The 19,218-nt window shown below is 40.9% G+C and overlaps 1 protein-coding gene and 1 pseudogene across 7 annotated transcripts in view; both read right to left on the reverse strand.

Moving 5' to 3' along the window:
* LOC122552141 (uncharacterized) overlaps nt 1–19,218 on the reverse strand; it is a 122,541-nt gene that overhangs the window by 15,099 nt on the left and 88,224 nt on the right. For 6 of the 7 annotated variants that reach the window (XM_087985057.1, XM_087985055.1, XM_087985059.1 and 3 more), the window contains 6 exons: nt 18,690–18,797; nt 12,290–12,385; nt 11,674–11,769; nt 9,639–9,734; nt 5,308–5,403; nt 3,530–3,625 (listed from right to left, as the gene is read on the reverse strand). In XM_087985057.1, coding sequence (XP_087841183.1) covers nt 3,530–3,625; nt 5,308–5,403; nt 9,639–9,734; nt 11,674–11,769; nt 12,290–12,385; nt 18,690–18,797 — 588 coding nt within the window. The remainder of the gene's footprint in view (nt 1–3,529; nt 3,626–5,307; nt 5,404–9,638; nt 9,735–11,673; nt 11,770–12,289; nt 12,386–18,689; nt 18,798–19,218) is intronic. The other variant, XM_087985060.1, reaches the window with a different exon arrangement.
* LOC122552395 (lysine-specific demethylase 4B-like) lies at nt 7,654–8,376 on the reverse strand (annotated as a pseudogene).

The following is a 19,218-nucleotide window of genomic DNA, read 5'->3' on the forward strand; positions in this document are numbered from 1 at the left end:
TCTGTCCCATCCACTCTCCGCCTATCACCCTCACCCTCACCTCCTCCCACCTATCATATTCCCAGTTCCCCTCCCCCAAATTCCCACCCCCTACCCTTTATCTCAGCCCGCTTGGCACTCTAGTCTCATTCCTGAAGAAGGGCTTATGCCCAAAACGTCAATTCTCCTGCTCCTCGGATGCTGCCTGGCCTGCTGTGTTTTTCCAGCACCACATTTTTCAACACTGAACTCTATATACACCACATCCACTGCTCTACCTTCATCAATGTGTTTTGTCACATCCTGAAAATATTCAATAAAGTTTGTGCGGTATGAACTGCCCTCACGAGGCCATGTAGACTATCTGTAATCAAATTATGCTTTTCCAAGTAATTATAAATCTTGTGTCTCAGAATCCTCTCCAATATTTTGCCCACTCCTGACATAAGACTGATTGGTCTGTAATTCCCTGGGTTATCCCTATTGCCTTTCTTGAACAAGGGAATAATTTTTGCCACCCTCCAATCACCTGGTAATACTCCAGTGGACAATAATGATGCAAAGACTATCACCAAAGGCTCTACAATCTCTTCCCTCATTTCCTACAATAACCTGAAGTATACCCCATGTGCCCCAGGGGATTTACGAATACCTGTGTTCATCAAAGATTTCAGTGCATCTTCCTTCCTAAGATCAACCTGTTCCAGGCGATCAGTCTATTTCACATAATCATCAGAAATATCAAGTTTGCTCTCAGTTGTGAATACGGAAGCAAAGTATACATTAAGGATTTCCAATACTTCCTCTGTTCCCTCCGTTATCGCTGATCAGCCCTACTCTCACTCTGGCCATTCTCTTTCTCCTCACATACATGGAGAACGCCTTGGGTTTTCCTTAATCCTACACACTAAAGTTTTTTTATGTCCCCTCTAGCTCTCCTCAGTCCATTCGTCAGTTCCTTCCTGGCTACCTCGTAACACTCTAAAGTCTGATCTTTGCCTCCTCAATGTTCAGTAAGCTTCCTTCTTCCTCTTGATGAAATGTTTCACAAAACTTGTCACCCAAAGGTTTTTCAACCTAACATCCCTCCCCCGCCTCAGTGGAACAAACCTGTCCTGCATTATCAGCAACTGCTTCTAAACAACCTCCACAATTCTGTAGTGCAATTCCCTGAGTACATTTGTTCCCAATTTTCGCACCCAGTTCCTGCTGAAGAGCATTGTAATCCCCCCTCCACCAGCTGCACCTATCCTTTTCCATGAGTATAGTAAAGGTCTGGGAGCTGTGATTACTGTCACCAAAATGCTCTCCCACTGATAACTCTGACACTTATCATGATTCGTTGCCAAGTACCAAATTCAATATGGCCTCGCCTCTAGCCGACCTATGTACATATTGCATCAGGAACCCTTCCTGGACACACCTGACAAAAACGGTCCCATCCAAATTATATGAACTAAGGAGGTTCCAGTCAATTTTAGGGAAGTTAAAACCACCCATGCCAACAACCCTCTTACTTCTGCGCCTTTCTAAATCTGCCTCCCACGTCCATGCCCCACATTTGTAAGGGGTTATGTTACATTTTGCAATCCACTACCACGCTCTGTAGTAATGAACCAGACCGAACCCCTTCAAAATATATGAAGAATATTGTCTAACTACCAACGTTTTCTTATTTTCAAGGTAACTGCCAGACATTGCATTTCGGAAAGAATTCGATTGGTCCAACTACAAGTCTTGAATTAAAACACAGTTTATTCATATACTATATTTCAAATACACTAAAAGAAAGACGAAATTGGGACAACTTAAAACAATCAGAACACTTAACAAATTATGCGTCACTTAACTGCCTAACAGTATCTGTTCAATACTCTAACAGTCCATAAATACCCGAAATAGTCAAATTCAGTAAAATAGATTGTCAGATATGCAATTGTTTACTCCAGAAGGAAAAAAAAAGACAAAATGCTGAGAGACCGATTAGCGAGGAGAAATGCATCTTTGAAATGCAGGTACAATACCCCGGTAACTGCTACTAAGAAAAAAAAAACGAAAACTGAAAATCCTGGCTCGAGGCGAGTTTGATCCCACCCAATCAGGCTGCTTCTAATATTCTAACTTTTAATATAACGCCCTCAAGGCCTCACAAGCTGTTTATTTTATTGGCTTCAAATACACAACTTGACTCCTATATCTTAAAACCTGTCTGAAATAGAAAACATGACAAATTGTGTCTCTTAAAGTCATAGACACATCCCTCCATTACAAATTGAACCAACAATATACAAAAGATAGATTCATTTTTAAAATCCTTACCCTTACTCTATTAATAGTCTGTAATGCATATACATTGTGTGACAAACAGTACAACAGTCCATTACAGTGTTTATTTCTCCTTTCACTGAATGCTGCCATTTCATTCATTGAAGTAGCACCAACGCTTCAGCCACTGCATTCTGTCGTCCGGTCACGTGTATAAATTACAAATTGAATGGATGTAATAAAAAAAGTCAATCTAAATAGTCTGTATTTTTTATCTTTAATTTCTCCACACACAAAAAAATTAGTCCCTATGACAAGTTCATGCAATTGTCAGAGAATCAGTACTGGCAACATTAATATTCAAATGTTAGTTTCCTTCGCAATCCTGAAATATTTCTGCTGATGAGTATTCAAACGTCGCAAAAAATCCACAATTGGTCTTTCTATCCGATGATCGTGTTCTTGCAGCACCGACTCCCAAGTTACTCGCGTCGACATGCAACTTAAATGGCTTTGCCTCATTAGGGCTGGCTAAGACTCGGCTTACAGCTTTTAGGCTGTCCAATGCCTTCTGACATTTCTCGAAGCTGTGAAAGTTTCTGCACCCATTCAAACAAGTCACTCAGTGGGAAATCACACTGCAAATCACTTTCGCATTTTACTGTGTTAAGGACCAGACGCCCTCTGAATAGTTAAGGTAGCCTCAACCATAACCTTTTCCGACTTTAAAGGGAAACGTGAAGTGGGTTGTCAGTGATGCAACTGGACAAATCAGTGGATGCGAAGCAAAACGCAATTTATTTAATGATAACAGTTGAAATGCAAACAAAGGAAAGATGTATTTAGAATAACTAATCTATTGGAAAACTGAATCGCACCGTGGAAACAGTCTTCATTACTCATTCACTGTTCTAGTCTCACAACATCCCATAAACAGACCTCTTGGCAAAATGTTAAATTCAGGCACAGATTCTTACGTTAACATTAAGAGTGAATTCAGATAATGTCACAGTTAGGAATTATTTACTGAATCCACTATTGGTCTGGGACATAACTTAGGGTTGATTCAATAGACACTGCGGTATCTCAAACTTTGCAATCTCTCATAAAAAAGAACAAAACTGACAGCATCGTCACAATTACATCAAGGAATCATTACTCAATAACTTCAGCTCCTTCAATAACGAACCATTTCAGACAGGCCCTACCGTACTTACCAATTGTTGGCCTTGTGCCATTACTCACAGTTATTGTATTTAATAAATGAATCCAATTTGACTTATACCTGAGATTGCTGTTCCTGTGGTCATAGGTGACGACTGCGGAGAAGATTCTACAGTTGAATGTTCCTCAGGCGAATGAGTTGATGCTGTGTTTGGATCTGAAGCAAAGGATAAACAGAGATGAGACATTCTAGTTTTCAGATCAACTGAACTGGTTAATACCTGGTTCAGAAAATATGTTATAAAATACTATATCTTTTTTTAAGGTTTCGTGGGAATTGGGCGGCGCTAGTTAGACCAGCTTTCATTGCCCGTCCCATAGTTGTCTGATGGTGAGCTGCCTTGTTGAACCGCTGACGTCATTGTGCTGTACCACTTCAAATCAGGGAGAAGAATCAACAATGCCCCAAAGAGACTGAATCCCAGCACTAAATTGAGCATCTCTAAATCACTTACAGCCCCTTTACTTAGGACACTGTGACTCTCACATTCATGGGATCATTCTTCTCTGCTGTTTCGTTGCATTCCTCTCAAAAGCCATGTCCCACTTCTCTAAGAACACTCTTTCTCAGAACACTTCTCTAACAACACTCTTTTGTTTTAAATCAAAGCTAATACCCTCAAAATATGAAGAAAATAACCTAGAACTTCATCTTTCCTTATTTCAAGGCAAATGCCAGGCGTTGCATTCCACATATGTAATTCGATTGGTTAAAATACAAGACGCACTTTATTCATACACTGTATTTAAAATACAATAACCGATGACGTTACAGGGATAACTTAAAACAACTGGAAAACTTACCAGAATTATAGATTATTTAACTGTCAAACAGTAAATATTCAACATAGTTACATTTCATAACCAACCCGCTGTTAAGAGAAATTCAGAAAAATAAACAGACGGACATGCAGCTGTCCAGTCCACAAGGAAAACAAACACCAAGGGAAAACACTGAGAAAGCAAGTTTCAGGAAGAAATGTATTGTGGCTTTGAAATGCAGATTCAAGACTCTAACAACTGCGACTGAAAAGACAAAAACTGAAAATTCTGGCTCTAGTGAAAGTTGGCCCCATTGAGTCAGGCTGCTTCTAATATTCTAACATTAAAAAAAACCCTCAAGGTCTCACAAGTTGTTCACATTTTTGGATTCAAATGGACAGCTTCGTAGCTTTGCTTTAAAGTCTCTCTTCAAAAGAAAACAGGACTCATTGCACCTCTTAAGGGCATAGTATTGCCACACTCCACCTCACAAAAAATGAACCATCCATGTACAAAGATAGTTTTATTTTTATAAACCTTTAGTCTTGCCCTATGAGTAGACCACAATACATCTTCTTATACATATCCATTGCACTGACATTCAGCATGCAAACATTCACTACTATAGTCCAGTACAGTCTTCGTTTTTCTCGTCACTTAACACCTCCCACCTCCGTCATTAAAGTCGAAATGACGCATCACCAATTAAGTTCTGCCGTTTGTAGAATTTTCAAATTGAATGCTTGCAATATTAAGATCAATTTGAATAGTCTGGAATTTTCATCCCTACATCCTCCCACCCCCACCCCCCCACCCCCCTAAAAAGCAATCATCTCAGGCACATTACTGGCAACATGTAAATTTTGACATGTTGGTTTCCTCTGATCAAAGAAAACTACATAGGCTCTTTAAAGTGACAGCACCGTCTCAAGTGCTTCAAGGAATCCTTACTCAATGATTCTGGCTACTTAATACCCAACCATTCTAGTCAATCAGTACAAGACCTACTACTTGTTGATCATGTACCATTAATCTCAATTACTGAATTTAAAAAAATGAACTCAATTTGACATATACCTGAGAATGCAGTTCCTGTGTGCATAAGCGATGACTGCTCAAAAGATTCTCGAGTTGATTGTTCCTCCGGCGAATGAGTTAATGCTGTGTTTGGATCTAAAACAAAGGAAAAATACAGAAAAGACATTTCAGATGACAGATCAACGCAACTGGTTAAATATGAAATTGAGGACAGCAGATGCTCGAGATTAGAGTTGAGAGTATGGTATTGAAAAAGCATAGCAGGTCAGGCAGCATCTGAGGAGCAGGAAGATCAATGTTTCGGGCAAAAACTCTTCATCAAAAAACTGGTTAAATATCTGGTTCACAAAATATGAAATAATATTCCATATCTTTTTTATAATGTTTCATGGGAAGTGGGCTGCACTAGTTGAACTAGCTTCATTGCTCGTCTTTCATTGTGTTTGAGAATCTAATGGTGAGCTGCCTTGTTGAACCTTTGATATCATTGTACCGTACCACTCGAAGTCAGGGAGTGGAATCCACTCTGCCTCAATAGAATGCATCCTAGCACTAAATTGCATATCTGTAAATAACTACAGTACCTATATTTCAGACACTGTGAATCTCATATTATGTGATCACTCTTCTGGGGTATTACATTGCAGTACTCCCAAAGTCCATGTCTCACTTCTCCAAGGGACTGTGTTACATTTTTCAATTCAATATCTTGCTCGTGTTATGAATCAGACCAAACTACTTAAAAATATGAAGAAGATAGCCTAGACACTAATCTTTTATTATTTTAAAGGCAAGTGCCAGGCGTTGCGTTCAGGATGCAATTCGATTAGTCAAACTATCAGTCTTGAATCAAAACACACTTTAAGCATACACTAGATTTGAAATACAATGATAGACAGATGGAACTGAGATATGTTAAAGCGTTGGGAAAACTTAACGGAATTATAACTTAATTAGCTGCCTAGGAGCAACTGTACAATATAGTTGCCATCCATAAACACACTCATTGCAACTGTACAATATAGTTGCCATCCATAAACACACTCATTGCAGAAAAAACAAATAGATTTTCGACCATGCACATCTCCAGTCCACAAGAAAAAGACAGAATCAAAAGAAAATGCTGAGAAAGAGAGTAGCGAGCAGAAATGTACTGATGTTCGAAATGCAGCTTCAAGGCCCCAATTGGCACTAAAAACACTAAAACTGAACATCCTGGCTCTAGGGGAGCTTTATGCCACACAGTCAGGCTGCTTCTAATATTCCAATTCTTAAAAAGAAACTCAAGGCCTCGCAAGGTGTTTTCATTTATAGACTCAACTGGAGAGCTTGCTACCTCTTTTAAAATCTCTCCTCAAATGAAATCGGACACATTCCTCCTCTTAAAGTCATAGTATTTCTACAAATCACCCTCACAAAAAGACCATCAAGACACAAAGGTAGTTTGAAATTAAAACTCCTTTAGTTCTATCCAATACGTACACCACAATACATTGACTGATATGCATACATTGCAATGAGTTTATGCATGCAATCTTTTGCTGCTACAGCCCCATTACAATACTTCTTTTTTTCTCATCACTTAGCATCTCCCTCTTCCTTCATGAACGTCAGGACAAATATTTGGTATTCACATCCTGTCTTCTGCTACTTGTATAATTTTGAAATTGAATGGACGTAATAATACATTCAATCTTACAGTCTAGAATTTTCATTGTTAAATCCTCCCAAAAAGAAAGGTGCTATTATTAGAACATGCAATTGTCTCAGACACATTACTGGCAGCATAAATGTGGAAATGTCAGTTTCCTTCTCAATCCTGGAATATGTCTGCTGATGATTATTCAAATCGTCAGAAAATACATAATTAGTCTTTCTAACATCTGGTCATGATCTTGCACCAGTTCAGCACCGACTCATCATATTGAAAGCCACCTTGTTTTTCTTTGCATCATTAGGGCTGATCAACACTTGGCTTACAGCTTTCAGGCTGTCTCAGGCCTTCTGCAATTTATCTGTGCTGTGAACCGTTCTGCTCTTTTTCAATCAAGTCACTCAGTGGAGAAATCGCACTGCTGAAGGACTGTCACGTTTTACAATGTTAAGGACCAGACCAGACCTCCTCTGAATATTTAAAAAAAAAATAGACTCTACCCAAAGCTTCTCTTATTTTTAAGGAAAACGTGAAGTGGGTATTCCAGATTTGATGTGACTGGACAAGCTACTTGATGTTAAGCAAACCTTTTTAAAAGGTTTTGTGATTTACATTGTTCTTTTTTGTTCATCCTTGATTTTGGTGTCATCTTCTGTCACATCTTTTCCAGAAGTTTCTTCAGCTGCTGGTTCACTCAGTATTCTTTGGTCATCAGTTTTCTGCCTCCTGGTCTACTTTCTTCGCCGATAGGATCTTCTAATACTTTTTGCCTTTAATGATGCTTTCCGTTCCAGCCAGTCCTCCATCTCAGGACTTGATAGAGCGGTTGGTTTGTTGTGATCAATAGTGGCAATGTCTTTGCCGTTTTTCCATAGTTCATAGCGATCAGGCTGAAGGAACTGCACAAACACATCCATTGATATCTTCACCATATTCTTTCTACAAGTACACTGGGTAGCCATTTTGCCATAATCAATCCAGCGAAGCGTGGCGAAGTTAGTAGATTCTGCACAATTGAATCCATGGTTGGAAACAGCATGATAGCCATAAGGAAAGGTGATCATGAACTCTCCCGCCTCCTGCGTAATCCTATCAATGGGAATGCTGTACTTCTTCAGTATGGAAGGCGATATAAGAGTCATTTTGTGCCGAAGAAATGCATCACATCCTTGAGAACTGCCTGGGAAGAAGCCTTTTGCCAGTCGCTCCAGCCTCTTACCATGCTCTGGAGGTATTGAATACCAGGATTTGGGCTCCCCAAAATGCCAGTAGTTGATGCTGTAGAGGTCCATATCTTCAGTGTGTCAGGCAAATGTGGTTTTCCACATCCCAATGTATAAGTATGGAGTATTCACACCTTCAATCACAATTCCACACTTCTGTTCCTCCATATCCAGTAACGTATTGAGGTTTCCAATGTTCCACTCTTCTTTCATGTAAGTCAAGACAACCATTTGGCAATTTCATTCTGTCATCTTGCAACTTATACAATTTTGGAATTGAATGGCCGCAATAATAAGCTTAGTCTTATAGTCTGGAAGTTTCATTGTTAAATACTCCCCCACCCCCCCCCCCCCCCCTCAAAAAAGGTGCTATTACTAGAATATGGAATTGTCCCACACACATTACTGGCAACATAAATGTTGAAATGTCAGTTTCCTTCTAAATCATGAAACATTTCTGCTGATCGTCAGAAAAATATATAATTGGTCTTCATATCCTTTGGGCATGTTCTTGCAACAGTTCAGCACCGACATACACATTACGCACATCGAGAGCCATCTTGAATGGCTTTGCCTCATGAGAGTTGGCCAACAATGGACTCATAGATTTCAGGATGCCACAGGCCTTCTGACATTTCTCTGTGCTGTGAAATTTTCCGCTTCTTTTCAATCAAATTTCTCAGTGGAGAAATCACACTGCTGAAGGACTCCCAAATTTTACAGACTAGGCCAAAACCCCTTTGAATCTCTTAAGAATGTAGCCTCAATCATAGGTTTCTCTTATTTTTAAGGGAAACGTGAAGTGAAAGTTCCAGATGTGATGCGACTGCACAAACCACTTAATGCTAAGCAAAACAAAATTTATCTAAACACAATATATAAGCACGAACAAAATAAAGAGGGACTTAGAATAACTTAATTATTGGAAAATTGAATCAAAGCATGGAAACAGTCGACGTTACTAATTAACTGTTCTAGTCGTGCAATATCCAATAAACAGACCCCTTGGCATAATGTTCAATTCAGGCATAAATTCTCACATGCTACTCAACATTAAGAGTGATTTTGGACAAAGTCACAGTTAGGAAAAAAATACTGAAGCTCTTATTGGCCTGGGACCCAACCAGTTACTCACTGCTACAGCGAAACTAAAACTAAAACATCTGATCTGGGATAACTGGCCACTCTACTTCCATTTTTATATCTGCTGTAAAGCAAAACTGAAGACCTGTTAAATTATTGGTTTGGGGCAGATTTAGTAGACAATTCTGCACCTTACCCTTTATAAACTGTCATCACAAAAAAACCCAAAACATTAGAAGCTTTTAAAGTGAAGGCATCGTTACACTTGCATGAAGGAATCATTACTCAATAATTCCAGCCCAATCAATAAATAACCCTCCAGACAGTCACTACTACACCTATCGATTGTTGACCATGTACCATTACTCACAGATATTGTGTTTAACAAATGAACCCAATTTAACTTATACCTGAGATTGCAGCTCCTGTGATCACAGGTGACGCCTGCTGAAAAGATTCTCCAGTTGATTGTTCCTCAGGCGAATGAGCAGATGCTGAGTCTGGAGCTGAAGCAAAGGATAAAGAAAGAAGAGATATTTTAGATTTCAGATCAACTCAACTGGTTCAACCTCGGATGCTGCCTGAACTGTTGTGCTCTTCCAGCACCACTAATCCAGAATCTGGTTTCCAGCATCTGCAGTCATTGTTTCTACCTCAACTGTTTAAATACCTGGTTCAGAATAAAATTAAATAATGTTCCATATCTTTTTGTAATGTTACGTGGGAAGTGGGCTGCGCCGTTTGAACCAGCTTTCATTGACCGCCCTTCGTTGTGTTTGAAAATCTGGTGGGGAAATGCCTTATTGAGCCGCTGATGTCATTGTCCTGTACCACTCGAATTCAGCATGTGTAAATCACGACAGTCCCTGTATTTCGGACACAGTGACTCTCACGTTATGTGATCGCTCTTCTCAACTATTACATTGAATTACTCTCAAAGTCCATGTCCCACTTCTCTGAGGAACTGTGCCACATGTTCAAGTCCCTAGTTACTACACGCTCTTTATTATAACCAGACCAATCTATTTAAAAAAATGTGAAGATAACCTAGACATTAATCTTCTCTTATTTTAAAGGCAATTGCCAGGCGTTGCGTTCGGGATGCAATTTGATTGGGGCGGTATGGTGGCTCAGTGGTCAGTCCTGCTGCCTCACAGCATCAAGGACCTGGGATTGATTCCAGCCTTGGACGACTGTCTATGTGGAGATTTCACATTCTCCCCATGTCTGCGATGGTGTTGTCTGGCTTTCTCCCAAAATCCAAAGTTGTACAGCTTTGGTGGATTGGTCATGCTAAAGTATCCAAAATGTTCAGGGATTTTGGAGTTTCGGTGCGTTAGTCAGGGGGAAATGCACAGAAATGGATTTGGGTGGTTGGTTCGGCCGAACGTCCTCTTTCCACATGTAGGGATTCGATTATTCTAACTACCAGTCTTGAATCCAAACACACTTTCTTCATGCACTATCCTTAAAATACAATAAAGGAAAGACGGAATTGGGATAACCCAAGGGGAAAACTTAAAATAATTAAAATTTGCTAATTGTCGAGGAGTACCTGTTCAATATAGCAACATTCCATAAACACACCCATTGCAAGGAGGAATACAGTAGAGTAGATTGTCCGATATGCACTTCTCCAGTCCACGGGGAAAAGAAATCATCAAAAGAAAACACTGAGGATGAGAGTAACAAGTAGAAATGTACTGATGTTTGAAGCGCAGCTTCAAAACCCCAGCAACTTGGACTGAAAACACTAAAACTGAAAAGCATTGCTCTCGGGGAGCTTGATACCACCGACTCAGGCGGCTTCTAGTATTCCAACTTCAAGAACGAACCCCAAAGCCGTGCAAGCTGTTTACATGAATAGACTCAAATGGAGAGCTTTGTACTTCTTTTAAAATCTCTCCTCAAACAGAAAACCGGACACATTCCACCATTTAAAGCCATTGTATTTTCACAACACTCCCTCACAAAAAACGAACCATTAACACACAAAGATAGCTTGATTTTTAAAATGCTTTAGTCTTATCTGATTAGTACACCACAATACACAGACTGATACCTATACGTCACGATCAATGTATACATGACACCATTCACTGCTACAGTCCATTACAGCCTATTTATCTCATCATTTAACACTTCCCCCTCCTTTCATGAAAGTGACGACAAACATTCAGCAATCACATTCTGTCATCCTGCCACTTGTACAATTTTGATATTAAATGGCTCCAATAATAAGCTAGTTGAAACTTTATTGCTGGAACAGCACAGCAGGTCAGGCAGCATCCAGGGAACAGGAGATTCGACGTTTCGGGCACAGGCCCTTCTTCAGGAAGACCTCACTTTCTCCCCAATAATAAGCTACCACACCTAACGATTCTTGACCATGTGCCATTACTCACAGTTATTGAATTTAATAAATGAACTCAATTTGACTTCTACCTGAGATTGCCGTTCCTGTGGGCATAAGTGACGCCTGCGCAAAAGATTCTCCAGTTGATTGTTCCTCAGGCAAATCAGTTGATGCTGTGTCTGGATCTGAAGCAAAGGATAAACAGAGAAGAGATCATTTGGATTTCAGATCAGCTCAACTGGTTAATTTCTGGTTCAGGAAATATGTTTGAGCATTCCATATTTTTTAAGGTTTTGTGGGAACTGAGCTGCGGTAGATGAACCAGCTTTCATTGCCTGTCCCATAGTTGTCTTTGAGAATCTGGTGGTGAGTTACCTTGTTGAACCACTGATGCCATTGTGCTGTACCACTGGAAATCAGGGAGAGGAATCAACTCAACCTCAATGGACTGTGTCCTAGCACTAACTTCAATATCTGACTCTTCAGCACCTCAGCAATTGCAATCTGTTGTCGAAATAGCCCAAAATAATATAAACTTTTTAAAGTGACAGTAATGTCACAATTGCATCAAGAATTCATGACTCAATAATTCCAGTTCAATCAATGAAGAACCATTTCAGAAAGTCACTACCACACCTACCTCTTGACTGTTTGCCAGTACTCACAGTTATTGCATTTAATAAATGAGCCTAGTTTAACTTATACCTGAGTTTGCAGTTCCTGTGGTCATAAGTGCCGCTTGCTGAAGAGATTCTCCAGTTGATTGTTCCTCAGGCGAATTTTTTGATGTTGTGTCTGGATCTGAAACCAAGGATAAACACAGAGGAGACATTTTAGATTTCAGATAAACTCAACTGGTTCATATCTCTTTCAGGAAATATGAAATAACGTTCATTTTTTAATGTTTCGTGGGCTGCACTGGTTGAACTAGCTTTTATTGCCCGTCCATATTTGACTTTGAGAATGTACTGGTCTGCTGCCTTTTTGAACCGCTGATATCATTGTGCTGTACCACTCAAAATCAGCGAGAGGAATGCACTATCCCGCAATGGATCGTATAAAGTTGGAACACTAAATAGAATTTCTGTACAAAGTTTGTGCGAAGATTTGTAGCTCGGGTGCTCGTTGTTGTGGTTCTGTAAATGATACAGTTCCTCTACATGGACGCTATGACTTTCACATTCATGAGATCACTCTTCTCAGCTATTCCTTTGCGTTCCTCTCAAAGTCCATGTTCCACTTCTCCAAGGCGCTAATTTACATTTTTCGAGTCACACTGCCATTTGTTACTAACCCTTCAAAATATACGAAGAAGATGGCCTGTACGCTGATCTGTTCTCATTTTAAAGGCAAGTTGCAGCCATTGCACTATGGAAGCAAACTGCCTGTCTTGAATGAAAACACGCTTTATTCGTGCGCTATATTTGAAATACAATAAAAGAAAGATGGAATTGGGATAACGTAAAATGTTGGGAAAACCTAACAGAGTTATACATTATTTAACTGCCGAACTGAAACTGTTCAATATAGGAACGTTTCTTGAGCACACCCGTCGTAAAGACAAATCCAGAAAAATAGATTGCAGGGCATGCTCTTCTCCAGTCTACACTGAAAAGGAAACATTAAGAGAAATCGCTGGGAAAGAGAGCAGCAAGGAGAAATGTACTACAGCTTTGAAATGCAGATTCAGGGCTCCAGCAACAATGACTGAATATACCTAAAACTGAAAATTCTGTCTCTTGGGGAGTTGGATCCCAACAATTCAGGCTGCTTCTAATGTTCCGACTTTAAAAAAAAACCTCAAGGCCTCACAATCTGTTTACGCTATTAGTTTCAAATAGACATCTTGGTAACCCTATCTTGAAACCTTTCTTCAATAGAAAACACGACACATTCCACCTGTTAAGGCCGTAGAATTATCAGAACTACCCCTTACAAACATGAACCACCAATATACAAAGACAGTTTTATTTTTAAAAACCTTTTTGTCTAATCATATTAGTAGATCCATTACATATACAGTTACGAATACATTGTATTGACCTTAAGCATGCAAACATTCATTGCTATAATCCAGGACAGACGTTTCTTTCTTGTCAGTGGACAACTCCCGTTTCCTTCATTAACGTTGCAACAACACATCGACAATTACGCTGTGTAGTCCATAACGTGTATAGTTTTGGAATTAAATGGCTGCAACAATAAGCTCAACCTAAATAGTCTGGAATTTTAATTCTTTAATCCTCACAAAAAAATGAAGGCACTATTATCAGTATAATTGCCTCAGACACATTAATGTCAGCAGAACTGTTGAAATGTTAGTTTCCTTCTCAACCCTAGAATATTTCTGCTCAAAATTACACAATCGTCGGAAAAAAATACACAATTGGTCTTTGTATCCTCTGGTCACGTGCTTGTAAGAGTGCAGCACGTTCATGCAAGAGTGGTGCACCGATAGCCACATGACGCGCATGGACAGCCACCTTGAATGGTTTTGCCTCGTTGGACCTGGATAACGTTGGGCTTCCAGATTTTAGGCTAACAAATGTTTTCTGTTATGCCTGTGCGCCGTGAAATTTTCTGTAACCGTTCCAAATAAGTCGCTCAGTGGAGAAAGCACACTCCTCGAACACTTCCAGGTTTTACTGTGTTATTTGCTCAGAAAAAAAACCTCCAAAAACATTCTTGACATCGCCCCAAACCTAACCTTTTAGAACATAGAACATAGAACATTAGAGAGCAGCACAGGCCCTTCGGCCCTCGATGTTGCGCCGCCCTGTCATACTAATCTGAAGCCCATCCCACCTACACTATTCCATGTACATCCATATGCCTGTCCAATGACGACTTAAATGTACTTAAACTTGGCGAATCTACTACCGTTGCAGGCAAGCATTCCATACCCTTACTACTCTCTGAGTAAAGAAATTACCTCTGACATCTGTCTGATACCTACCTCCCCTCACTTTAAAGTTGTGTCCCCTCGTGTTTGCCGTCCCCATACTTGGAAAAAGGCTCTCCCTGTCCACCCTATCTAACACTCTCATTATCTTATATGTCTCTATAAAGTCATCTCTCAATCTTCTTCTCTCTAACGAGAACTGCCTCAAGGAATGTGTTTCCTCATATAACTTTCCTTCCATACCAGGCAACATCCGAGTAAATCTCCTCTGCACCCTTTCCAAAGTGTCCATAACCTTCTTATAATGTGGTGACCAGAACTGTACACAATACTCCAAGTGTGGCTGTACCAGAGTTTTGTACAGCTGCAGCATAACTTCCTGGTTCCGGAACTCAATCCGTCTATTAATAAAGGCCAAAACACTGTATGCAACACTGTCAACCTGGGTGGCAACTTTCAGGGATCTGTGTACATGTACACCGAGATCTCTCTGCTCATCTGCACACCCAAGAATCTTACCATTAGCCCAGTACTTTGCATTCCGATTACTCCATCTAAAGTATATCACCTCACACTTGTCCACATTAAACTCCATTTGCCACCTCTCAGCCCAGCTCTGCATCCTACCTCTGTCTCTATGCAACCTACTACATCCTTCATCACTATCCACAACTCCACCGACCTTACTGTCGTCCGCAAATTTACTAACCCACCCTTCTAAGCCCTCATCCAGGTCATTTATAAAAAATGACGAACAGCAGTGGACCCAGTACCGACCCTTGCGGTACGTCGCTGGTAACTCGATACCAAGATGAATATGTTCCATCAACTACAACCCTCTGTTTTCTTTCAGCAAGCCAATTACTGATCCAAACTTCTATGTCACCCACAATCCCATTCCTCCACATTTTGTATAATAGCCTACTGTGGGGAACCTTATCGAACGCCTTCCTGAAATCTATATCACCACATCAACCGGTTTACTGTCATCTACCTGTTTGGTCACTTTGTCAAAAAAGTCAATAAGATTCGTTAGGCATGACCTACCCTTTACAAAACCGTGCTGACTGTCCCTGATCAGACTATTCTTTTCTAGTTGGTTATAAATCCGATCTCTTATAACCTTTTCCAACACTTTGCCAACAACTGAAATGAGACTCACTGGTCTGTAATTACCGGGGTTGTCTCTACTACCCTTTTTGAACAAGGGAACCACATTTGCTATCCTCCAGTCCTCAGGCACTATTCCTGTACACAATGATGATTTGAAGATCAATGCCAAAGGCTCGGCAATCTCTTCCCTTGCTTCCCAGAGGATCCTCGGATAGATCCCATCTGGCCCAGAGGACTTGTCTATTTTCACACTCTGCAGTATTTCTAATACCTCTTCCTTGTGAACCTCAAACTCTTCTAGTCTAGATGCAAGTATTTCTGTATCTTCCTCGCCAACGTGTTTATTTTCTATAGTGAACACTGTCGAAAAATATTTATTTAGTGCTTCCCCTATCTGCTCTGACTCCACACACAACTTCCCACTATTATCCTTGATTGGCCCTAATTTAGCTCTCGTCATTCTTTTATTCCTGTCATACCTATGGAAAGCCTGAGGGTTAACCCTGATCCTATCCGCCAAAAACTTCACATGTCTCCTCCTGGCTCTTCTTTTTAGTTCTTTCCTGACTTCCTTGTGACCTTCAAGCGCACTAACGTAAATTTTGTCCTAACATAAGCCTTCTTCTTCTTCTTGACCAGGTATTCCACTTCCTTAGTAAACCACGGCTTACGCGTTTTATATCTTCCTCCCTGCCTGACAGGTACATACTTATCTAGGACACACAGGAGCTTTTCCTTGAATAAGCTCCACATTTTAAATGTGCTAATTCCCTGCAGTTTCCTTCCCCATTCTACGCTTCCTAAATCTTTCCTAATTGCATCGTAATTTCCCTTCCCCCAGCTGTATCTCTTGCTCGGTGGAGTACACCTATCCCTTTCCATAGCTAAAGTAAACCTGACAGAATTGTGATCGCTGTCTCCAAATTGCTCACCGACTTCCAAATATAACACCTGGCCAGGCTCATTACCCAGTATTAAATCTAAAGTGGCTTCACCCCTTCTAGGCCTGTCTACATACTGTGTTAGGAAGCTCTCCTGCACACACTGGACAAAAACTGACCCATCTGTAGTACTCGTACTGTAGTGATCCCAGTCAATATTTGGATAAATGAAGTCCCCCATGACAACTACCCTGCCTCTCTCACTCCTACCGAGAATCATCTTTGCTATCCTTTCCTCTACATCTCTGGGACTATTCGGAGGCCAATAGAAAACTCCCAGCATGGTGACTTCTCCTCTCCTGTTTCTAACCTCAGCCCATACTTCCTCAGTTAAAGAGTCCCCAAACATCCTTTCTACAACTGTAATATTGTCCCTGACCAACAATGCTACACCTCCCAATCTTTCACCATCTTCTCTGTTCTTACTGAAACATCAGAATCCCGGAACCTGCAAACGCCATTCCTGTCCCTGCTCTATCCACGTCTCCGTAATGGCCAAAACATCGATGTCCCAGGTACCAACCCATGCTGCCAGGTCACCCACTTTATTTCAGATGCTCCTTGCGTTGAAGTAACACACGTCAATCCAGGTTCTCGCTTGCCAATGTCAGATACTTGATTTTGGAACTCCCTACTCTCATCCTCTTCTGTGCCTGTCCTACAATTTTGTTTCCCATCCCCCTGCTGTATTAGATTAAATCCACCTTAATAGCTTTAGCGAATTTCCCACCCAGGATATTGGTACCCCTCTGGTTTAGATGAAGACCATCCTGCTTGCAGAGATCCCACCTACCCCAGAAAGAGCTCCAATTATCCAAAAACCCGAAACACTCCCTCCTGCACCATCCCTGTAGCCACATATTCAACTCCTTTCTCTCCCTCACTAGCTCATGGCACGGGTAGCAAACCACTCTGTTTGTCCTAGTTCTAAGCTTCCATCCTAGCTCCCTGAATTTCTGCCTCAAGTCCCCATCTCTCTTCCGACCTATGTCGTTGGTGCCAATGTGGACCACGACTTGGGGCTGCTCTCCCTCCCCCTGAAGGATCCCCAAAACACGATCAGAGACATCACGGACCCTAGCACCCAGGAGGCAACACACCAACCATGAGTTTCTCTCGTCCTCACAGAACCTCCTATCTGTCCCCCTAACTATCGAGTCCCCAATGACTACTGCTCTGGTCCACTGTTCCAGATGTGATGAAACTGAATAAACCAATCGATGCTAAGCAAAACAAAATTTAGTTAAAGATAATATTTAAAATAGAAACAGAAGAAAGAGACACTTAGAATACCGTGGGTGGCACGGTGGCACAGGGGTTAGCACTGCTGCCTCGCAGCGCCAGAGACCCGGGTTCAATTCCCGCCTCAGGCTGGGAACTCCATCTATGTGGAGTTTGCACATTCTCCTCGTGTCTGCGTGGGTTTCCTCCGGGTGCTCCGGTTTCCTCCCACAATCCAAAAATATGCAGGTCAGGTGAATTGGCCACACTAGATTGCCCGTAGTGTTAGGTGAAGGGGTAAGAGTGGGTTTGGGTGGGTTACGCTTCGGCGGGTCGATGTGGACTTGTTGGGCCGAAGGGTCTGTAGGGAAACTAATCTAATCTTAGCGTTAGGAAAACTGAATCCAACCATGGGTACAGTACACGTTACAAATTAACTGTTCCCTCTTGTAATATTCCATAAATTGTCCCGTTGACAAAATGGAAAATTGAGAGATAGATGTCACATGTCACAAGTCACAGTTGGGAATCATTTATTGAAGCTCGATCTCCTCTGGGAGCCAAACAGTTCATGTGCGCTACAACTTAAAAAAAGAGTTAATCTGATCTGGGAGAACTGACCACTTCACTTTCGTTGTTGCATCTGTTTTCAGTAAATCAAAAGTCTCTTACATTATTGAGTTAGTTCGGAATCTGTAGAGACTTCGGCACCTCAACCTTCACAACCCCCTTTCAAAATAATTCAAAATAAAATAAGCTTTTCCCAGTGACAGCATCGTCACAATTGCATCCTGGAATAATTACTCAATAATTCCAGCCTTCAATAACGACTCATTTCAGACAGCCAGTACCACACCTAACGATTGTTGACCATGTGTCATTACTCACAGTTATTGAATTTAACAAATGAACCTAATTTGACTTATACCTGAGATTTCAGTTCCTGTGGGCATAAATGACACCTGCCCAATAGATTCTCCAGTTGATTGTTCCTCCGGGGATTGAGTTGATGCTGTTTTTCTATCTGAAGCAAAGGCTAACACACAGAAGAGACATTTTAGATTTCAGATAAACTCAACTGGTTAATATATCTTTCAGGAAATATGAAATAATATTCCATATCCTTTGTAATGTTTCGTGGGAGTAGGGTGTGCTGGCTGAATCAGCTTTCATTCCCTGTCCCTTAGTTGTCTTTGAAAATCTGGTGGTGAGCTGCCTTGCTGAAGCGCTGTTGTCATTGTGTTATACCACTCGAAATCAGGGTGAGGAATCCAATCTGCCTCAATGGACTCTATCCTCGCACTGACTTGAATATCTGTAAATCACTACAGTGCCTGTGTTTCGGACACTGTGACTCTCACATTCATGGGATCACTCTTCTCAGCTATTCAATTGCTTTCATTTCAAAGTCATGTCACATTTCTCTCAGGGACTACGTTAGTTCTTCTGAGTCACTA

Source organism: Chiloscyllium plagiosum, unplaced genomic scaffold (genome assembly GCF_037043375.1).
Source record: "Chiloscyllium plagiosum isolate Xiang-an unplaced genomic scaffold, Cpla_swu_hap1 HiC_scaffold_50, whole genome shotgun sequence".
Lineage (NCBI taxonomy): Eukaryota > Metazoa > Chordata > Chondrichthyes > Orectolobiformes > Hemiscylliidae > Chiloscyllium > Chiloscyllium plagiosum.